General features: G+C 36.2%; 1 protein-coding gene across 2 annotated transcripts; it reads right to left on the bottom strand.

Moving 5' to 3' along the window:
• Positions 1–1519: 1519 nt before the first annotated feature.
• Positions 1520–16206, bottom strand: GUCY1A1 (guanylate cyclase 1 soluble subunit alpha 1). Of its 2 annotated transcripts, none has more exons than XM_075709313.1 (8): positions 15958–16206; positions 12972–13033; positions 11278–11341; positions 9497–9700; positions 7501–7986; positions 6843–6986; positions 4529–4683; positions 1520–1721 (listed from the first exon to the last, which is right to left on the bottom strand). In XM_075709313.1, exons 1-8 carry the CDS (start codon positions 16204–16206, stop codon positions 1520–1522), a joined length of 1566 nt encoding a protein of 521 aa, XP_075565428.1. The 2 variants fall into 2 exon arrangements, with proteins under 2 accessions (XP_075565428.1, XP_009476118.1); XM_009477843.2 differs by having other exon boundaries at positions 9497–10206; positions 11283–11341.
• Positions 16207–16985: the final 779 nt, after the last annotated feature.

Raw genomic sequence — 16985 nt, 5'->3', positions numbered from 1 at the left:
TTCTATATGAATTTCTACTGCAAAATAGTAGGATAAAACAGTATATCGAGCTTCAGAATAAACCAGTCAAGTTCAGAAAATGAACGGAATGGCACCATAGTCTAATGTAATTACTCCCTGTAAATATTCAGAGAGCAAAATCCGATTCAGTGGCAAGTAGCTTGAAGAAAGACTTTTATGGCTTGATATGCCAAAACCCAAGACTTTAAAAGGTCAGAATAATAACTAATAATATTTGATACTACTGGAAATATTTGTATGTGTGTAAGCAGTGCAGTTCTCCAGCCTGCACCTGGGATCAAACTGTGTAGCACGGAGAAATTTCTGTGCAAATGGATCTCCTAGTGAGAGAGGCAAAATCCTAAACTCAGGGCTCATAAAACTCTATCCTGCCATTTCTAGACACCCTTGAGATTTTTCCACTCATGTTCTACCATCCACAATAGAAAAGCTCGTACTGTAGTAATAGTAATACTTCATATTTGTGTCTTAAATAATTTCTGTTTACCTGTAGATTCCCCTGGCAACTTTAAAGTGACTGTACCATAGGCATTCCAATAATATGTCGTACCCACATTGCTGTCCTTGAATAAGGATCACAGCTTTAAACCGGTGTGCTTCTGTTCCATTTTATACAGTCTGACTGGAATTTCCTTTCTAAGCAAACACTCCAAAGAATGTTTTATTACACTTCTTTCAAAACATTTCAAACTTAAATGACAACAAAAAGAAAACATTTATTGCTCTAATACATAATAGCAAGTGGATATTATTATTTTTTGTAAAGTATTTTAAAAACCCCAAGAACTAAAATATTGTTTGATGATTACAGAGACTTTAGTATGTGATTATACAGTGGTTTAATCTATATTCATTTTATACACAAAATAAAGTTCATGAAACAGTAAGCAGCAAACTCTGCTATGTATATGTGTATTAGCTACAATTAGCCTGATCCAGTAGATGCTGAGCACCCTCAACAAGTTGACTCCAGTCAGTGTTAGAAGATGGTCAGCAGCTTCTAGGATGGGGCCCAAATGATGCACTTGGAAGGAGTATGTGAAAGCAATGACAATATTTTAATGGATATTTTCTTACAGAATCACTAAGAAAATATATTTTAATAGTCATTGATAAGCACCAGCTCACAACACTGCATGTGGCTGCATCACTTGCACATTACATTTCCTGACACACTGCATGTACAATACATCTAGAATTCTCGGCACAGAGAGAACTGAGAGAGTTGTTACATAGCACTTACAAATTACCACAGGGAAAATGTAGTTTTTAGTAGCATTTTCAACAGTGAAGTTGCAACATTATTTTAGTGACTATGTTCCTTATGCAAAGGAAAAATAAAAAGTAGTCAGTGACATACTTCCTGAAATTTTAATACTGGCTTTCAGGTGTTAACAATCTAAAGTGCTTTCGTGTTTCATACATTTTTAAAAATTTTCAATTTATACAAAACCCAAAATATTTATAAATTTATTCTATATGCTTGTGAATGTACAATTTAGTCTATCCCTGTTTCCTCACCCAAAAAATTGGCATTGCCATCTCCCAAATCTCTCTTTTGAAACCAAGTCTGTGAGTTTGTTCCTTGAATATAAGAATCCAGAAAATAGCAAATTCCAGGGATATCACTGGGAAAATTTGGTGGAAGCTCTTCTCTTGAACGAGGTGTGAACACAAAACCTGGGTATTCCTTTAACAACCTAGAACAAAAATGAATCGTCTTGATTAAAAATGAATCAGTCACTAATAGTTACAAGTACAGACATTCAATAATTCTTCATGTATGGCAGGGCAGACTCTAATTTAATATTTATATGTTATCTACTGAAAATATAAAAAAAAAATAGTGGTTGTTTGGTAACCTTGATAACCTATTAACTTGTGTACCAGTGCAAACAGCAGGATTGTCTCTTTTTTTGTCTTGTCAATGTTTTGCATGTAGGTGCTGGTTGTTGTAAATATTTTCAAAAATTATTTAGTACTGAAAACTATCTCAGATTTGCACATGAAACTGGCACCATAATTAATGTTTTAACTAATGAAATACTGAAAAGCTTATTAACTAAACTATTGAGATCCTCTTACTAATTCTAATAATTTTGCTTTTTCACATGTGTCCTCTAAACCCAGTAGTCTTCTATATCTGAAACACAGATTGCTAATCCTTAGGGATAAATACTGGTGACTGGTATCTAAGCTTCCAAACAATTATTGCAATATACAGGAGTTGTGCAAGGTGCCATAATGTTACCAGTATGTGTTTAGAATTTGTGTACAAATCAAAAAGAAAAAAACTAAACAAAAAGGAGTTAACACGTCATTCACTCAGGGAAAAGAAACAAACATACCACAACAATTATAAGTTTACCCTTGTCCTGGTTTCGGCTGGGATAGAGTTAATTTTCTTCCTAGCAGCAGGCATAGTGCTGTGTTTTGGATTTAGTAGGAGAAGAATGTTGATAACACACCAATGTTTTAGTTGTTGCTGAGTACTGCTTATGCTAGTCAAGGACTTTTTCAGCTTCCCATGCTCTGCCAGGCGCACAAGAAACTGGGAGGGGGCACAGCCAGAATAGTTGATCCAAACTGACCAAAGGGCTATTCCATACCATATGACGTCATGCTCAGTATAGAAACTGGGGGGGGTGGCCAGGGAGCAGCGATCGCTGCTCGGGAACTGTCTGGGTATCGGTCGGCGGGTGGTGAGCAATTGCATTGTGCATCACTTGCTTTGTGTATCATTATTATTATTATCATTATTATACTGTTACTATTAGCATTACTATTTTACTTTATTTCAATTATTAAACTGTTCTTATCTCAACCCAGGAGTGTTTCTCACTCTTACTCCTCCGATTCTCTCCCCCATCCCATCGGGGTAGGGGGAGTGAGCGAGCGGCTGTGTGGTGCTTAGTTGCTGGCTGGGGCTAAACCACGACAACCCTCTAATCAAATTGCCTATTTTCTAGGCACTCAGAGAATTAATTCTATTTTTTTTTTTCCAACAGTATACTCATTTCAGATATTCTTGAGATGAATACAGAGCCATGCAGAAACCTACTTATGCCACAAGTTATAGGCAAGTCTTGTGTGGACGAAGTGTCTAATGGTTTTAAGAAAAGACTGTAATCAGTATCATTCAAAATTATTTTCCATATGGATATGGAAAAAAAAAAATCACCGTTGGCCAGCACTGTTCTTCTGACATACATAAGCACTGGCGATGCTAATGCTATCTCTATATTTGTTTAGAGTGCATGAACAAAAAGGTTACTTACTGTGTGCCCTAATACCTGTGCTACTTTTATCTAAATCACCTATATGAGATGATCTAAAGCTTGGCACCCTGTAAGTCACATTGCCCATACTGCAGGGGATGTCAGGATCCTGTGCCAAATTCTCTGTCTGACATTGGACACAGCACCTTGCCACAAGGCATTATCAGATATATGGCAGCGGGTACCAGCTCAGTAGGAACAACTGACTGTCCAGGCTACAGTGAGGGTAGCAGAGCTTCCTTAAAAGGAAAAAGTAATTTATATCCGTATTTCTGGTTATTTTACCCAGCCAGGCATATCACTTTCTACTAGTAGATTCACCCTCTGCAGTTCATTCTTATAAAACTTTCGACGACTCTGGAAGAAACAATAGTCTCTACCAGCTCAGTGGCATAAAATTCAGACCTGGACCTGGAGTTGAGATGTATACTGTTGTTACCATCCAAATTCAAAACAGTTTCCTACTATTTTGCCTGCCACCTATAAGATGGTGTTACTTGGCCATGAACATGTTGCAAGGTGATTTTTAAGTGCAATTAAAGAGATAATACAGAGAGAGTATTAGGTTTGGAGGACAAAGGAAATATGGTGTATTTCCCATGGGAGAGCCTGCTAGCTGTCTGCATAATCACACAGTACACATTACTAAAAATGTCTGATCTGAGTGGATAAATAGTACAGCCCATGTTCCATACTAAAAGGTTTAAACTGAGTTGGGATCAAGACCTGTATAAACTAAACGCTGGCATGGTTGTTTCACTGCAACCTATTCATTAATCTTCCCTAACCAAAAGAGAATGAAGATATGTAGGGTGATGTTTAACAATTCTTTAGTTAGGTTGTTATTTTCAAGGGCACCTGCAGCCAGTTTGGCATCCAGTTCACACAGAAAGCCACATAGCTCAAAGAGGAGCCAACTATATGAGAAAAGAAAAAAAAAGAAACACAAGAGGTATACAGCTGCAGGGTAAGAAGGAAAATTGGCCCAGACAGTCCATTTATTTTAAATGTAACATCTGAAAAATAGATATCAGCTGTTCTGCTTCATTTTTCTTGCTGCTGCTGGTTGCATTCTGACTAAAATAACCATGGTGCATTCATGAGCCGTCAGATAAAAAGAGAAAAAGGAAAATAAACAGCAGTACTTCAGAGGGGGAAAAAAAAAGAATAGGAAGGTAATGAACGGTAACTACTTCAGGTGGACATTTTACAGATATGAAGCACTGTACCTGTAAGTTGTTGGGCTGACATTTATTTTTCTAGGTATACTGCAAGATTCAAACTTATTGGCAAGGGTTACATTATTTCCAAAAAGGCAATAACGAGGCATTTTAACCCCAACAACTCCAGCAAAGACAGATCCAGAATGAAGGCCAATACGCATCTTTAAATAAAAGACAGAAAACAGCATTAAGTAAAATAAAATGGTTAAAGTCAGTTTTATATATTCTTCCTCTACTTAAAAAAAAAAAAAAGAAATAATGAGCTACTGATATAAATTGAGTTAGTACAGTCTCCGTAAAATATCTGTATTCTGGTCATCACTGCTCGTGGAGAGGAAACTAGCTGAAGTTTACCTTGCTTTGCATTTATAGTAAGTAACCCTTCATCTGATATGACTGTGATAACGCTGGTCTCTGTGGCAGTAAATTGATCTAGAAACATCAGCAGGAGTTACTATGACACTTGGATTGTTTCCTGGGAGGAATTACCTGACACCATGTTGTTGGACTGGTGACAGTTAATGAACAGTACTTGCTTTGCTGTTAAGGTAGAAGACAAGTTTTAGGGAATAGCAAAGATAGTATGTATATGCTGTAGTTCCAACTGAACTCTATTGACAAGGTTGCACATAGAGTAAATCCCAATCCCAGAGTACAGAATTTTGATTATTAATCAAATTATACAGCATTTGAAATATTTTGATACCTCTTCTTTGTAACTCATACTCAGATTTTTGAGTTTTGCTTAGCTAGTGCTGCTTTCTATGTTCCTTTTTTTTTTAGAGGTGTGTTCTTTTTCTTATGTGCATTATACATGTGTAGACATGTTTTCTTTGGAATAGCACTCTGACACCCTAACACCATGATGTCGGGAAGCTTGTGTATCTACTGTGTGTGCTGCTCTTTACATATCAAGTGAATATCATATTATGAAGAAGTCACAATTTCTAATTTTGAGTGTAAAAGCAGAAAAGCCTGCAACAAAAGCAAAATCTACCTACACAGCAAAGATGGCTGAAATATGTACATGGATATACAAGTATGATTTAAAGTAAGCGGTTTGCAGTCACACCTTTTTGTTTGAGAATGACAATGACAGTAGACTGTGTGACATATTTGTTGCTTTGCAAAACAGCCAATGCTTTCATGACACATTTCATTAAAATAGATGCATGCTTTCATTAAAAATAGAAAGATTCATTTTTCTTCTAAGAAGCTTCTAGTAGGTACTTATAAAATACAATTTTTTTCTCCCTATTTTAAAATTACTTTTTAAAACGTAATAGCATTCCTCATTCAAAATTACAGAGGTAGCACTGGCATGGAAATTATAAACATGTTTTAATATTGTCAAGATGTTTCCAGATTTTTTAAGTGTAATTTAATTTGATATTGTGAAATACAAAAAGAAAAACATTTATTTATAATATAATACTGCTATTCTAAATGTAGAGTGTGTAATCCTCTTAATAACCATTTTCTATGTCTTGGAATACAAATATTCCTCAATCTCAAATCAAAGAAGCCTGAAGTTTTCTAAAGGAACAAATGAACAGATAAATGTTAAAAATGAGCAATTGAAAGACATAATGAACTGAGACACCTGTATTAAAAATAGTAAGATCCCATTCCAGGACATTTCAACTTAGTAGAAGGTCCACATCATTTGTCAGGTACACAGGCCTTTCTCTTTTTTCCTCAGTGAGAGGTAAACCGACACGAAAAGTTCAGTACATGTGTAAGTCCTCATTGAAAGGAAGCCATAATTATAACTACCACCAAATCTAACAGTTGCTTTGACAGCATTAACACCATTATCTTATGGTAGTGGTTCAGTGTCTGACTGTAAAACAAGAACAGCAACAGAATCTTTTAAAGATGTGTGGGTTACTGCAATCAGAACATGTCTTTGATGATTCATATTTATACCTATTACCTCAAAAGTCTTAGATGTTCTCATTGGGTCTAATTCTGAGAGAGGATTAGTCTCCTCATTAGAAAACAGTAACAGAATATTTCATGTCACTGACAAATTTATTGCTACTGAGACAAAAACTGCAGCATGTCAGTGTGCACCTATTGATTTCACTGCATTTAAGTCTTTCGGGTTGATTTTCAGACCTCTGTTTCATCGTTACCTCTCCACAAAACTCTTTCATAGAACTAAATAGGTCAGCTTCTCCAGCTATACACACTTGATTCCCCAGCTTGTCTGAGTAAATGCAATGATGTGAAATTTCCTTGAGACAAAAACCCCAAAAGCAACTAAACAAACAAAAATGTCCACTTTAACCATATAAAATACAATAAAATATATGACCTTGATAGGCTCTCCATGGGGAGACACCACCTCATCTGACAGCTCCATCATCTTCAGGGCCATCAATGCTATTTGGACAGCATGTGTTTCACTTTCTTTGTGTAAACCTCCAGCGACACAGTAGGCATCTCCAATAGTCTCAACCTAAAACAGGCATATTTGTTCCTTACTGTTAGACTGTTTGAGATATAAAAGAATAGTCTGTGGCTTCAGTAAGAATTGTACCTACATACTGACTGAGTCTTATTTGTCCTGCTAAATTATTTAAGTCCTGGGCAAATCCTGCAGTATCATTCAAAAGGAAAAATTGCACAACTTGTATTTATTGTTGGGCATGATGCTGAAATACTTTTCCTTGCTCACTTGCTGTCAGGCACCCATAGCTACCTTAGACACCTATTTACTCCAGATTCACAGCACTGTCATTGAAATTAATTCTTTAAATTAACTCTGAAGTTTTGATGGGTTTCTCTCTTGGCTGCATGAATGGCTGATTCTGTTGATTTTTTTGTCTGTTTTGTGATTTATCTTAATACATCTTTCTTATAGTGAAGGTTTAGGGCAAAATACTTTTTGGACTTCTATTATCCTCTGTCCCGCTTAGTCTTAGTTTCCTTTCCTGCCCCAGAACCCCACAGAAATGCAATAAATTGTGTACCTTGTAGACATCTAGCTCTCCACATTGGTAATCAAAGCGAGTATAAAGCTCATTAAGCATGGTGATAACCTGCATAGGTGAGCACTGGGAACAGATGGCAGTGAATCCAACAATGTCAGAGAAAAGCATTGTGACATTATTAAATTTCTTGGCTTGCACAACTTGTCCCTGCCATAGCTGCTGAGCAACCTCTCCAGGAAAAATTGAAAACAGAAGATCTACAGTCTTCTTCTTTTCTTCTTCAAGGGCTTGATGGGCCTGCTCAAGGGTTGCTTTTAGCTTTCCTAACCTCTTCTTCAGTCCATCCTGAGCTCTGGCCTGCTCTCCTATCAGAACAACATCTCTCAATGCATTGTGAATGGGAATATCTGAGAGGTACAATCCACGTCCTGTAAAATCTTCTAGTCTGTCCACACACGGAGATCCCAAGAATAGGATGGCACTGGATTCAAAAATATAGATCATTTGGCCTTTAAGATCCATTACCTGAAACAGTTAAAGAAACAAGAATTCATGCAAAACATGCATGGCAATGGTTTAGAACCAAGAGGTTTTAGAGAAAATACATTTTGCTGAAACGTAGGAAAATCAGACTGGTCCATAGTCCTTACATTTTCATTTAGTTGCTTAAGAGAAAACATGGGGTGCTAAATCATAGAGCCATCAAATAAGTTTATTTTTCTTGAGCCTTCTGGTACAAAAGTTAGACCACAACTTAAGGATAAACACCTAATCATGTCCGAGTATCAGTATCAGTTTTAGCTTAGGAAGAAATGAAAAACAAAAAGAAGAATTTTGTGCAATTTTTTATATATTGATGTTACTGACTACAGTGGCCTATGGATTTCTGCTACTAACTAGTGTTTAGTTCATACACCACTTTCTTTGTAAGATAAAGTGAGAAAATCTGCTTCAATTTTATCATACTATGTTCAATACTCACTGCAATTTAAAATTAAAGGCATAGATGGCAGAAATATCCCATTTTAATGATCTAAAAAAGCAAAATATTCTGTGTGAAGTGTTTTTATGTCCCTTCGGTATTTAGCTGTGTAATGTGCAAGGTGCTGCAGAGCTCTGCTTAACATTGCTTTGAAAGACCATTTTTTGAAGAAAACCTGTTACTTTCTAATAGACGTACACATATGTAAGTACATGCAAAAGTAAAGCAGAGTCTACTACCCCTTGTAATCATGAAACTGTTGCCTAGTGCTGAAATGGATCTGAGATGAAGTAGCTAATCAGTACTACATTTTTTCCCACTTCATTAATAAGTGGGTGAAACCTTTATTACCATTCTTCATTTAAGTTCTTGGAGTGTTGAGACTGAATTGTTAATTCATCCCCGAGTGCTTCAGGTGTATATAAGCTGGAATTCAGCTGGGGTCAGTGATGAATAAAAGCAGTCATTGAATATTCAATGTCCCAGGTCATTTGCCAGAGACCCAGCTTCAGAAAAGATAGCAAGTAATCCCATCAGCTGAAACTAAGTGGGACCTTTGGCAATTGCATCTGATGAAAACATCAGAATATCAAAGATACCAAAATACCAAAGATACCAAAAGCTGAATGAGCACAGGAAATGTCTACTTCTTTCCCCAAACCCTAGAGCTGTTGTTTCCAGATGATTGAGGGGCACTTTGGTAAAGCTTCCCTGCCACTGTCTTTGTGTTGGAGATGCCCTTATTCTCAGCAGCATGGCATGTCATTGGCTTTATCTCAGTTTAATGAGTTTATCTCATTATATCAATTTTTTTTTAATAAAATCAAGTTAACAGTCAGCTACTTGTGTAAAAGTCCTAAAGCAGGGTTTTGACTGAATGTTGGCTTCAGAATCTGAATTACGTTAGAGTGCCCTCAATAAAACATTATTATTCTGTTGTATTACATGTTGAGAGGTAGACGATGCAAAGTGCACCATGTTTTGTGGGTATTTTAACTCTATCTGAAGAAAACAAATTCCTCACAGAAGTAATAGTTATAAAAGGTCTCTTACCATGGATGACTTCATATCAGTATTATCCCGTCTTCTGACTCGTACAGTAAACTGCATATTTAGCATTGTCATGATTCCACTAAAAGTGCAGCTTACTTTGGGGGTAAGAATTTCAAAATACTCTTCAAAATTGGGCTTAGCTTGAAAGTCTCTCCTGGTCAAAAGTCTTCTTATCCCATTTCCAATTTGAAGAACTGACATATCCTTGTCAAACATAAAATGAAATGGGAAAGTCTTACAGAACACAGAGGCAGGAATCACAAGTGAAGACTGTGGTTTACATGGAGATAAGGAAGGTCTTGTGCTTTTGACTTGTATAGAGTACAGCAAATAAGGCTGATTAGCAAACTCAGTGCAGTCATTATGGAAACAAGGAGGCATGAGCATCACTTCCACCTCAGTTTCGTACAAAATATGAGCTGCTGCTTTAATAATACCAGATAGAATAAGACTCGTGATTTTTTTAGGGAAGAAATAATACACGTTTAAGAAGTCCTGATCTTTCTCCAGGCATAATATGGAGGCTTCTTCAAGTCTGTCCTTTTTTCCTGCTTCTTGGCTGTGGCCACTCTGCTTCAGCAGAGTAGTGAAACTGTTCAAGAAGTCCTTAAGGGTTCCTCCAATAACCCCTAATATGTGTTCATCCTCTTCATAGCATATTTTGAATAGCTCTTCACCAAGAGATTCCCGTAGAGACTCCACGGGAACACCTGCATGGAACCACATTTTAGTCAGAACTGCACTCATCACGCTGAATCTCAGGCTAGCCTCCACTTTTTTTCATGCTAGACCAAATTGAATTAGCAACACCCTTCCCTGATTCAGCATGGACACCTGAGGGCCTTCTCGTTTAGGAGTCCTGCTGTAACCAAAGACATACTCATGTTGCCTGGAAAACAGAGAGACAGTAGGTTGTAATTTGGAAAGGTCCAAGACTCAGTGTTCTTTGTAGACAGAATGAATGCATGTTTTGGCACAGGATTTAACCCAATTCCCTTAGCTTGATATAAAGAAATAAAATAAGAATTTAAAAACTTAAAATAAAAATAAAAAGTAAGAATAAAATAGAATCTGTGTACACATGCAAATATAAGTACTATGCCTGATCCAATAAATGAAATGACCCTAGCAATATTCCAGGGCACTGAGGCCAATTGGCACAGAACAGCTCACATCTTTGCTAGTAAATTTGTTTTAACAGGATAGCTGCATGCAGACTGACTGTTGGGAATGTTCCAACTCCCCAACTGTTACTGGGAATCATTTGGAAAAGTGTTATCTGTCACAGGCCAACCGTGTGCCAGGACCAGCTTAACAGTTTAAGTGTATGGAAGACCACAATTCAGTTCCTGGAAATGTTAGTTTACTATTACAGATGTAACTAGGGAGGTCCGTATTGCAAATTACAGCAGTTCTCTTCTGACAGACTACAGTCATTCAGAAGATGAAAAGGATCAAACAGCTTTTCATGAGTATAAAACTGTAACTTATTACTGGATGTATGTTACAACTCCCTCTAGATGTTGGATCTTAGGGGTGGATGATTCTATGACAGCTCAGACTTGAGAAACTCAACTCTCTAGCTCAAATTTTGACACTCTGAACTGTTCGTTGCAGAGATCACAGTTCAGGCTCTGTGTTGTCAGCATCACTGCAACCCTTACATGGAGGAAATAATTTCTTAGTAACAAGACTAATTTATATATACATATATTATTTTATACATATAACATATATAATCTCTATATGTTTTATATAGGCCTGTTATTAAACAAGCTGGCATTACCTGCTGCATTAGCATGATCACTGATTATTTTTTCAAAATCTTCTCTATCCCCAGTTTTTCTGTAAAGATCATAAAAAGATAAATAAACCCCCTGAAAAGTCAAGATAAACATGGTAAAAATAGCAAGTAACAGAAGTTACCTACCCTGTCTTTCATGTGTACAGACCAAGTTTTGATGATCAAATAGGCAGTTTTTCATTAATTCAAAATAGGTTCTTGGTAGGATCTTAGATTATCCTGTGCATTTGTGATAAAGTTTTAATAGTCTGAGCTTAGATTATGGATTGAGGCCAAATGCTATAGACAGTCATTGATTAAAAACTCTTAGTTTTCAACAGTCTTATTTTTGTTTGGTTCAGTTTTTTTGCTTGAAGCCGTAACTATATTTCATAACATATTGTAAAATATGATTGGAATTTATATTGAAGCATTTATTGGAATTACATTGCTTTAAATTCAAAAGAGGTGAGAAGGTATTTCTGTTTTGAGAGGAAATACCAACTATTAACTCCAAATTACTTGTTCATTGGAAGTAATCCAGATTCTGTGACACAAAACTGCAGCCCTCTGAGGTCTCTGAGGTCAATAAACGTCAGCCTGAATGTCAGAGCCAAAATGATGAGAAGGACATGTAGCTTAGATTAACCTCCATATAAGCAATAAGCTTTTGATACATGCTTTCTGAATTTCTTCACTTGAAATACCTTATATTTATATGCAAAAACAATAGACATTTAGATCTGTTCTACATGTTCATTATTACATCATTCAGAATAGCATAATAATTTTTTGTTTCAAACTAATACTCCAAGAAGCAACACATAATTAAAGATAGGGAAAATATTCATAACAATAAGCCAGTCAGCAATTGCAATGCACATCTGACCAGTTATCTTTGGTTCAGTCAATGCATGTAAAGTGCTCTGAAAATACCAAGTATAATTTAAAAGATACATTGTAATTATCTTTTATTATCAAAGTGAGCAACAGTGTAGCTTCCAACTTCATTATTTTTCTCCGCTTTTGAAAGGAGATTTAAACTGAGGGGCTTATTTTTTCAGATGTATTCAATAAATTGAATCCTCAATGTATAATGAAACACTAAGAAATTCTCACTCCCTACAAGCCTCAAATGATTAATATTGGATTAGTACTAAGGAGTGCTGAAAACCAAGCTGAGTTCCTCAGAAACAGAAACCAGAAGCCAAGTGAGCCCAGTGAAAACATGTATGTCAGTATCTGTAGCGTATGATTGTTCACTGTATCAGAAGCCAAATTTTTTGTATAATACTAATCATTTGCATTTAAAATTCTTTTCCTGAAATCTTAGAAACACGGGGCTAGATCCATATGCAACCATATCTACGTTTCCAGCTATGCCTGAGTAGCCTCTGAGTTCCTCCAAAACACTTGCTCATTTTAAACGAAGTTCTTGTCTGTTTCCCTGCACAAATGGCTAAATTTGCCCATTAAGTCAACTTTATGAGTGATTTAAATATTCATGAATATTTAAAAATAAACTAAATGATTATCAACTTACATTACATGAAATGTTACACACATATTTGTCAAGATAATTGAAAACAGATTCCAGAAGTCCTCATTCCCAGTCACCACCCCAGTCCTTATGAACTGTCTGCAAAACATTTTTGCTGTGAAGTTAGTTGCAATCCCGTTACACATGCATACCTGGTTTCTTTTATTCTGTGTTTTGCAAGTGTTCTCTGAAGTGCAAGATTTAGCCTTTCAAACTGGGGAAGAAAAGAATGTATGTTGATTAAAATGTCATTGCTGAAAATTTAATCACATGAATAACATTTTTATAAGGAGAATAATTAATTCGCTGTCCTTGGGACTAACACCTTTTTTCAAGATGGTATAGTTGTTAGAAACAGCATGTCATTTCTGTGTTTGTGGTTTAGTTGATGTTGACGTCTCCAGCTCCAGAACCACTATAATTAAGCCCCTTAAGCTCATGTGTGCCAGTGGTGGTGCATTTTAAATATAGTGATATGCTTTACCTCCGAGTTCTCAGATGGTAATAAAGACAGTGCTGCTAAGAAATAAGTATATCTTACCCCAACTTTCTATTATTACATGTCCCCCCCAAAAAACCCCACCCTACCATGGATGCAAAATGTAGAAAGAAATCTTTTCAGTTTAAAATATATTCTCCTAACAGAAAAAGCCAGTAATATTCTGCATTATGCCCAGAGCAAAACAGTAAAAAGTGGCTTTTCTACCTAGTAACTTTTCTTGGAACATTAAGAGTTAAATTTTTTTTCAGGGCAATTTTCAGAAGTGTCAAGATTGAAATTGCAAAAGGTAACAGAGTTTCAAATGCAGCTATAAAAGATCAATACAGCATTCCCTGCTTCAGAATACCTCCTTTTCTGTTTTCAAGGCTATAGCATTTCAAGACAATGTTAGAACCATTTATTTCATATTTGTAGAAAAAGAAGAATTTTGGCTATGTATCCTGCAAACCAAAATACCCTCCTGATGAAAGTCTAGTCACTGTAGATAACTTTGTAAAAAGATTCCATAATAAAAGACCCTTTAGAGCATCATGAAGATTTACCTTAATTTGCCTTGATCCCATGGTTCCATATCCTTTCTGTATTTCCTAATAGGAGCAGGTACAACACTTTCCAAACATGCATATTTCAAATTGTTGGGGCCAGTAAAGCTGTCTTATGTATGTAGTCTCTGATCATTCAAAACCCGAACTTCCCATAAAGACAGGGTCATAGAATGGTACTATACTGCCGTGATAGAGTCTGGCTGTGAGGATTGCTGTGGTCTGGCTTTTCTTTGGTTCTCATTCCCTGAAGAAACTAGCATGTTCCACGCATCTTTTACTTTTTGTATTTTCAAAAGGAAAGTTTGAACACCCAAAGAAAATATCATGTGAAAGAAAGGCATTTCTGTCTCCATATTCTGGAGACTTTTTCTAAGCAAAAATCTAAATTGAGTAACTGTTCTACCAGGTATATGAACACAATGTAAATTACATCTGTGTGTAAAGTGGTACAGTAAGTGGAACGCCATCCAATTAATTACTTATCTCCAAACAATGTTCTCTGTATTTCTGTAAACCCCCAAAGAAGCAAATAAAACAATCACACGCACTACATTATATCTCAAATTTAATAAAAAGTTATTCAGGATGCACTATGTCCTGGACTTCCATGCACAACTCACTGTTTTCATGAGGTGTTCATGAATCAGTCGGGGTCATGATGCAGCCCCCTGTTTTGGAGTTTCCAATTGGAAAGAACATGATGTTAGTTGTTTATGGTTAAGTAAGGCACTATACTGTATCTAAGCAATGAAAAACATGTTTTTAAACAAGCAAAACCCTTCTATGGAGAACAAGGATTGGGAGGATGCTTAGGTCTTGACCCCAAATCAGCATGAGAACAGACTACTATACTTGGACAAAGTTCCAATGAATATGACTTGAATAACTGTAAATAGCAGTGACAATAACCTTGAACTTCAGTAGCTCCTGGGGTACATGGTCATAATATCCTTGACTTTACCAAGCTTTTGACCCAGCTGATGAACTAGCCTATCATGATTATATAGTAGGCAGCTGCACACATTTATACCAGTCTTTAAAGAAAAAAAATACCAGTTATTTCATTAAAAATCCCACAAACAACTATATACTAGAAAAGCAATAAAGCAATCATGACAACATAGAAAGGGTGCTTTGCCAGTTCATTATTGAGTTAAAAGTCCTTTCCTTTATACATTTAAAGAGATTAATTTCTTCTGTGTAACTACAGCAGAGGTAAAAAGGGGTCTATCAAAAATGAATTATGTAGAGATTTAGCAAAAGGGTAATAGATGAAGTGTTGCAAAAACAGATCGGCAAATAGATTTAACAAAAATCCAGCACTTTTAGTAGGGTACACTGAATGTCCAAGTAATAGAATTGTAATTAATTGAGTATACAGAGTTGGCCATTTGCCATTTGTAGTCCCAATATATACCAGTCAGTTCCTTCACATTTTCGAAAGAATTTGAGGCAAGCACAAGTGTTGAATGTTATGGAGCTGCATTTTTCATGTTCTTTTTACAGAGACAAACTATGGTATTCATCTCCACTCAAGCAAACCACTGTGCATGCACCGTAGCTGTTTTCAGTTGAGTTGAGCAGGGACATAAGAATACCTTTGTGGTAAACACACAGATTAATGTTTTTAAAAATAGTGTGGCAGGAGGTTAGCATCATAGCAGTTGAAAAAGGCTATTTTAATTTTTTGTGATAATGACTAATGTACATACATACAGTATGGATTCAGGTGAATTGATGAGGTGACCACATAATTTACATAGATAACAAAGCAGAGTTTCTCTAATTGTATCTCTATGTAAACAAATTGCTACAGAAATACATGGATTTAAAAGGAACAATTAAAATGATCAATAGAAGGTTGCAAATACAAGGCAAAAATATAGGCAAATACAGTGGAAGGGATGTGGCAAAATTGTATCCAGAAGGAATGGAAGAGGATGAAATGAGGATTTAAACTAGATGAGAACACAAACTTTGAAGTCTAAACAACTTTCTGAAGGCTTACATCTAAAGGCTGGCATAAAATGCTTTTTTAATAGTTATAATTAAGTGCTATTAAAGTATTATTATTATGCAGTATCTATTTACCTCAGGAAAGATTAGTTTGCAGATGCTTTCTGTTAATGTGTGCAGGTACACTCTACTTCTGCTTGTTTTCCTTTGTGGAAGGGTTCCTTGAGTGTCTTTTTCATGGACTTCTTTGCAGATGGGCAAAGCTGCTCTAGAGCTGTTTTCTGTGCAGTCCTTGTCATGTTCCTCAGTAAAGTGACTTTGAGTCAGTAAGGAGAAAGGACATTCTCCTGTGATCTTCAAGTCTTTCAGTTTTGTACAGAACATACTGTACGAAGCCCCTCTCTTGAGATTAAAAGTACTTGGCTTTGAGTTTAATAGTTCTCTTCTGTTTACTAACAAGAGCAGAAGATGCCAGAACAGTAGATAAGGCAACGACTGTGGAAGATTATTGGTAGCTATGAATCACCACAGGAACAAATGTGTGCCCCTACAAAACAAGAAAGAAAAAAAAAATTAAAAACATTTATTTTCTCTTTTAAATTCCTGTGATGTGCCAGTTTTATCATATGTGCATTAAAAAAATGGCTTTTCTAGGACCTTGCTCAGGAAAGCACTTAAGCTCATGTGCCATTTTAAGCATGTAATCCCTACTGACTTCAGTGCTTCAGGTAAAGTTGTGTGCATGGTTAAGTTCTTGGCTGAATTGGGGCTCTAGTGATTGAGGCAGAGGAGTTGTTTTATCTGATATATCTTCGGTCACATTGATGGATGAGGTCTCTGAAAGAGTAGAGAGCGGAATTCTAATGAGAAAATCTTTTTAATTCTTCATAAGCAGCTATTAAAAACTACCTGATACGGCACAATGAAACTGATTTGTTATGGATACTTAAATCTCAATTTACTTTATGCCCAAGATATCCTTTTTGTAATAGAGAAATGTATGACTAAAGTTAGGACTTGCACTTCTGGAACAGCAAACCATCCAAGACCAAAGGTTAGCGCCTCATGTAAAAGCCACTGACTGGTAACAACTGTCCCAACAACTGTCCCATGATGGTCCCAACATCATGGGAATTTGACCACATAACTGAAGCTGGTTGGAA

This window comes from Pelecanus crispus, chromosome 4, assembly GCF_030463565.1.
Source record: "Pelecanus crispus isolate bPelCri1 chromosome 4, bPelCri1.pri, whole genome shotgun sequence".
Classification (NCBI taxonomy): Eukaryota; Metazoa; Chordata; class Aves; order Pelecaniformes; family Pelecanidae; genus Pelecanus; species Pelecanus crispus.
Note: the sequence above shows the minus strand (reverse complement) of the source record. Positions and strands in the feature narration are given on the sequence as shown.

Excerpts from the sequence above, each read along its gene's own strand:
- GUCY1A1 (XM_009477843.2), bottom strand. The coding sequence starts at position 16,206 with ATGTTCTGTACAAAACTGAAAGACTTGAAGATCACAGGAGAATGTCCT. Across the intron at positions 11,342-12,971 it reads CACAGAATAAAAGAAACCAG|AAAAACTGGGGATAGAGAAG; the intron begins GTATGCATGTGT and ends TGATCTTTACAG. Across the intron at positions 1,722-4,528 it reads GTCAGCCCAACAACTTACAG|GTTGTTAAAGGAATACCCAG; the intron begins GTACAGTGCTTC and ends TTTTTGTTCTAG.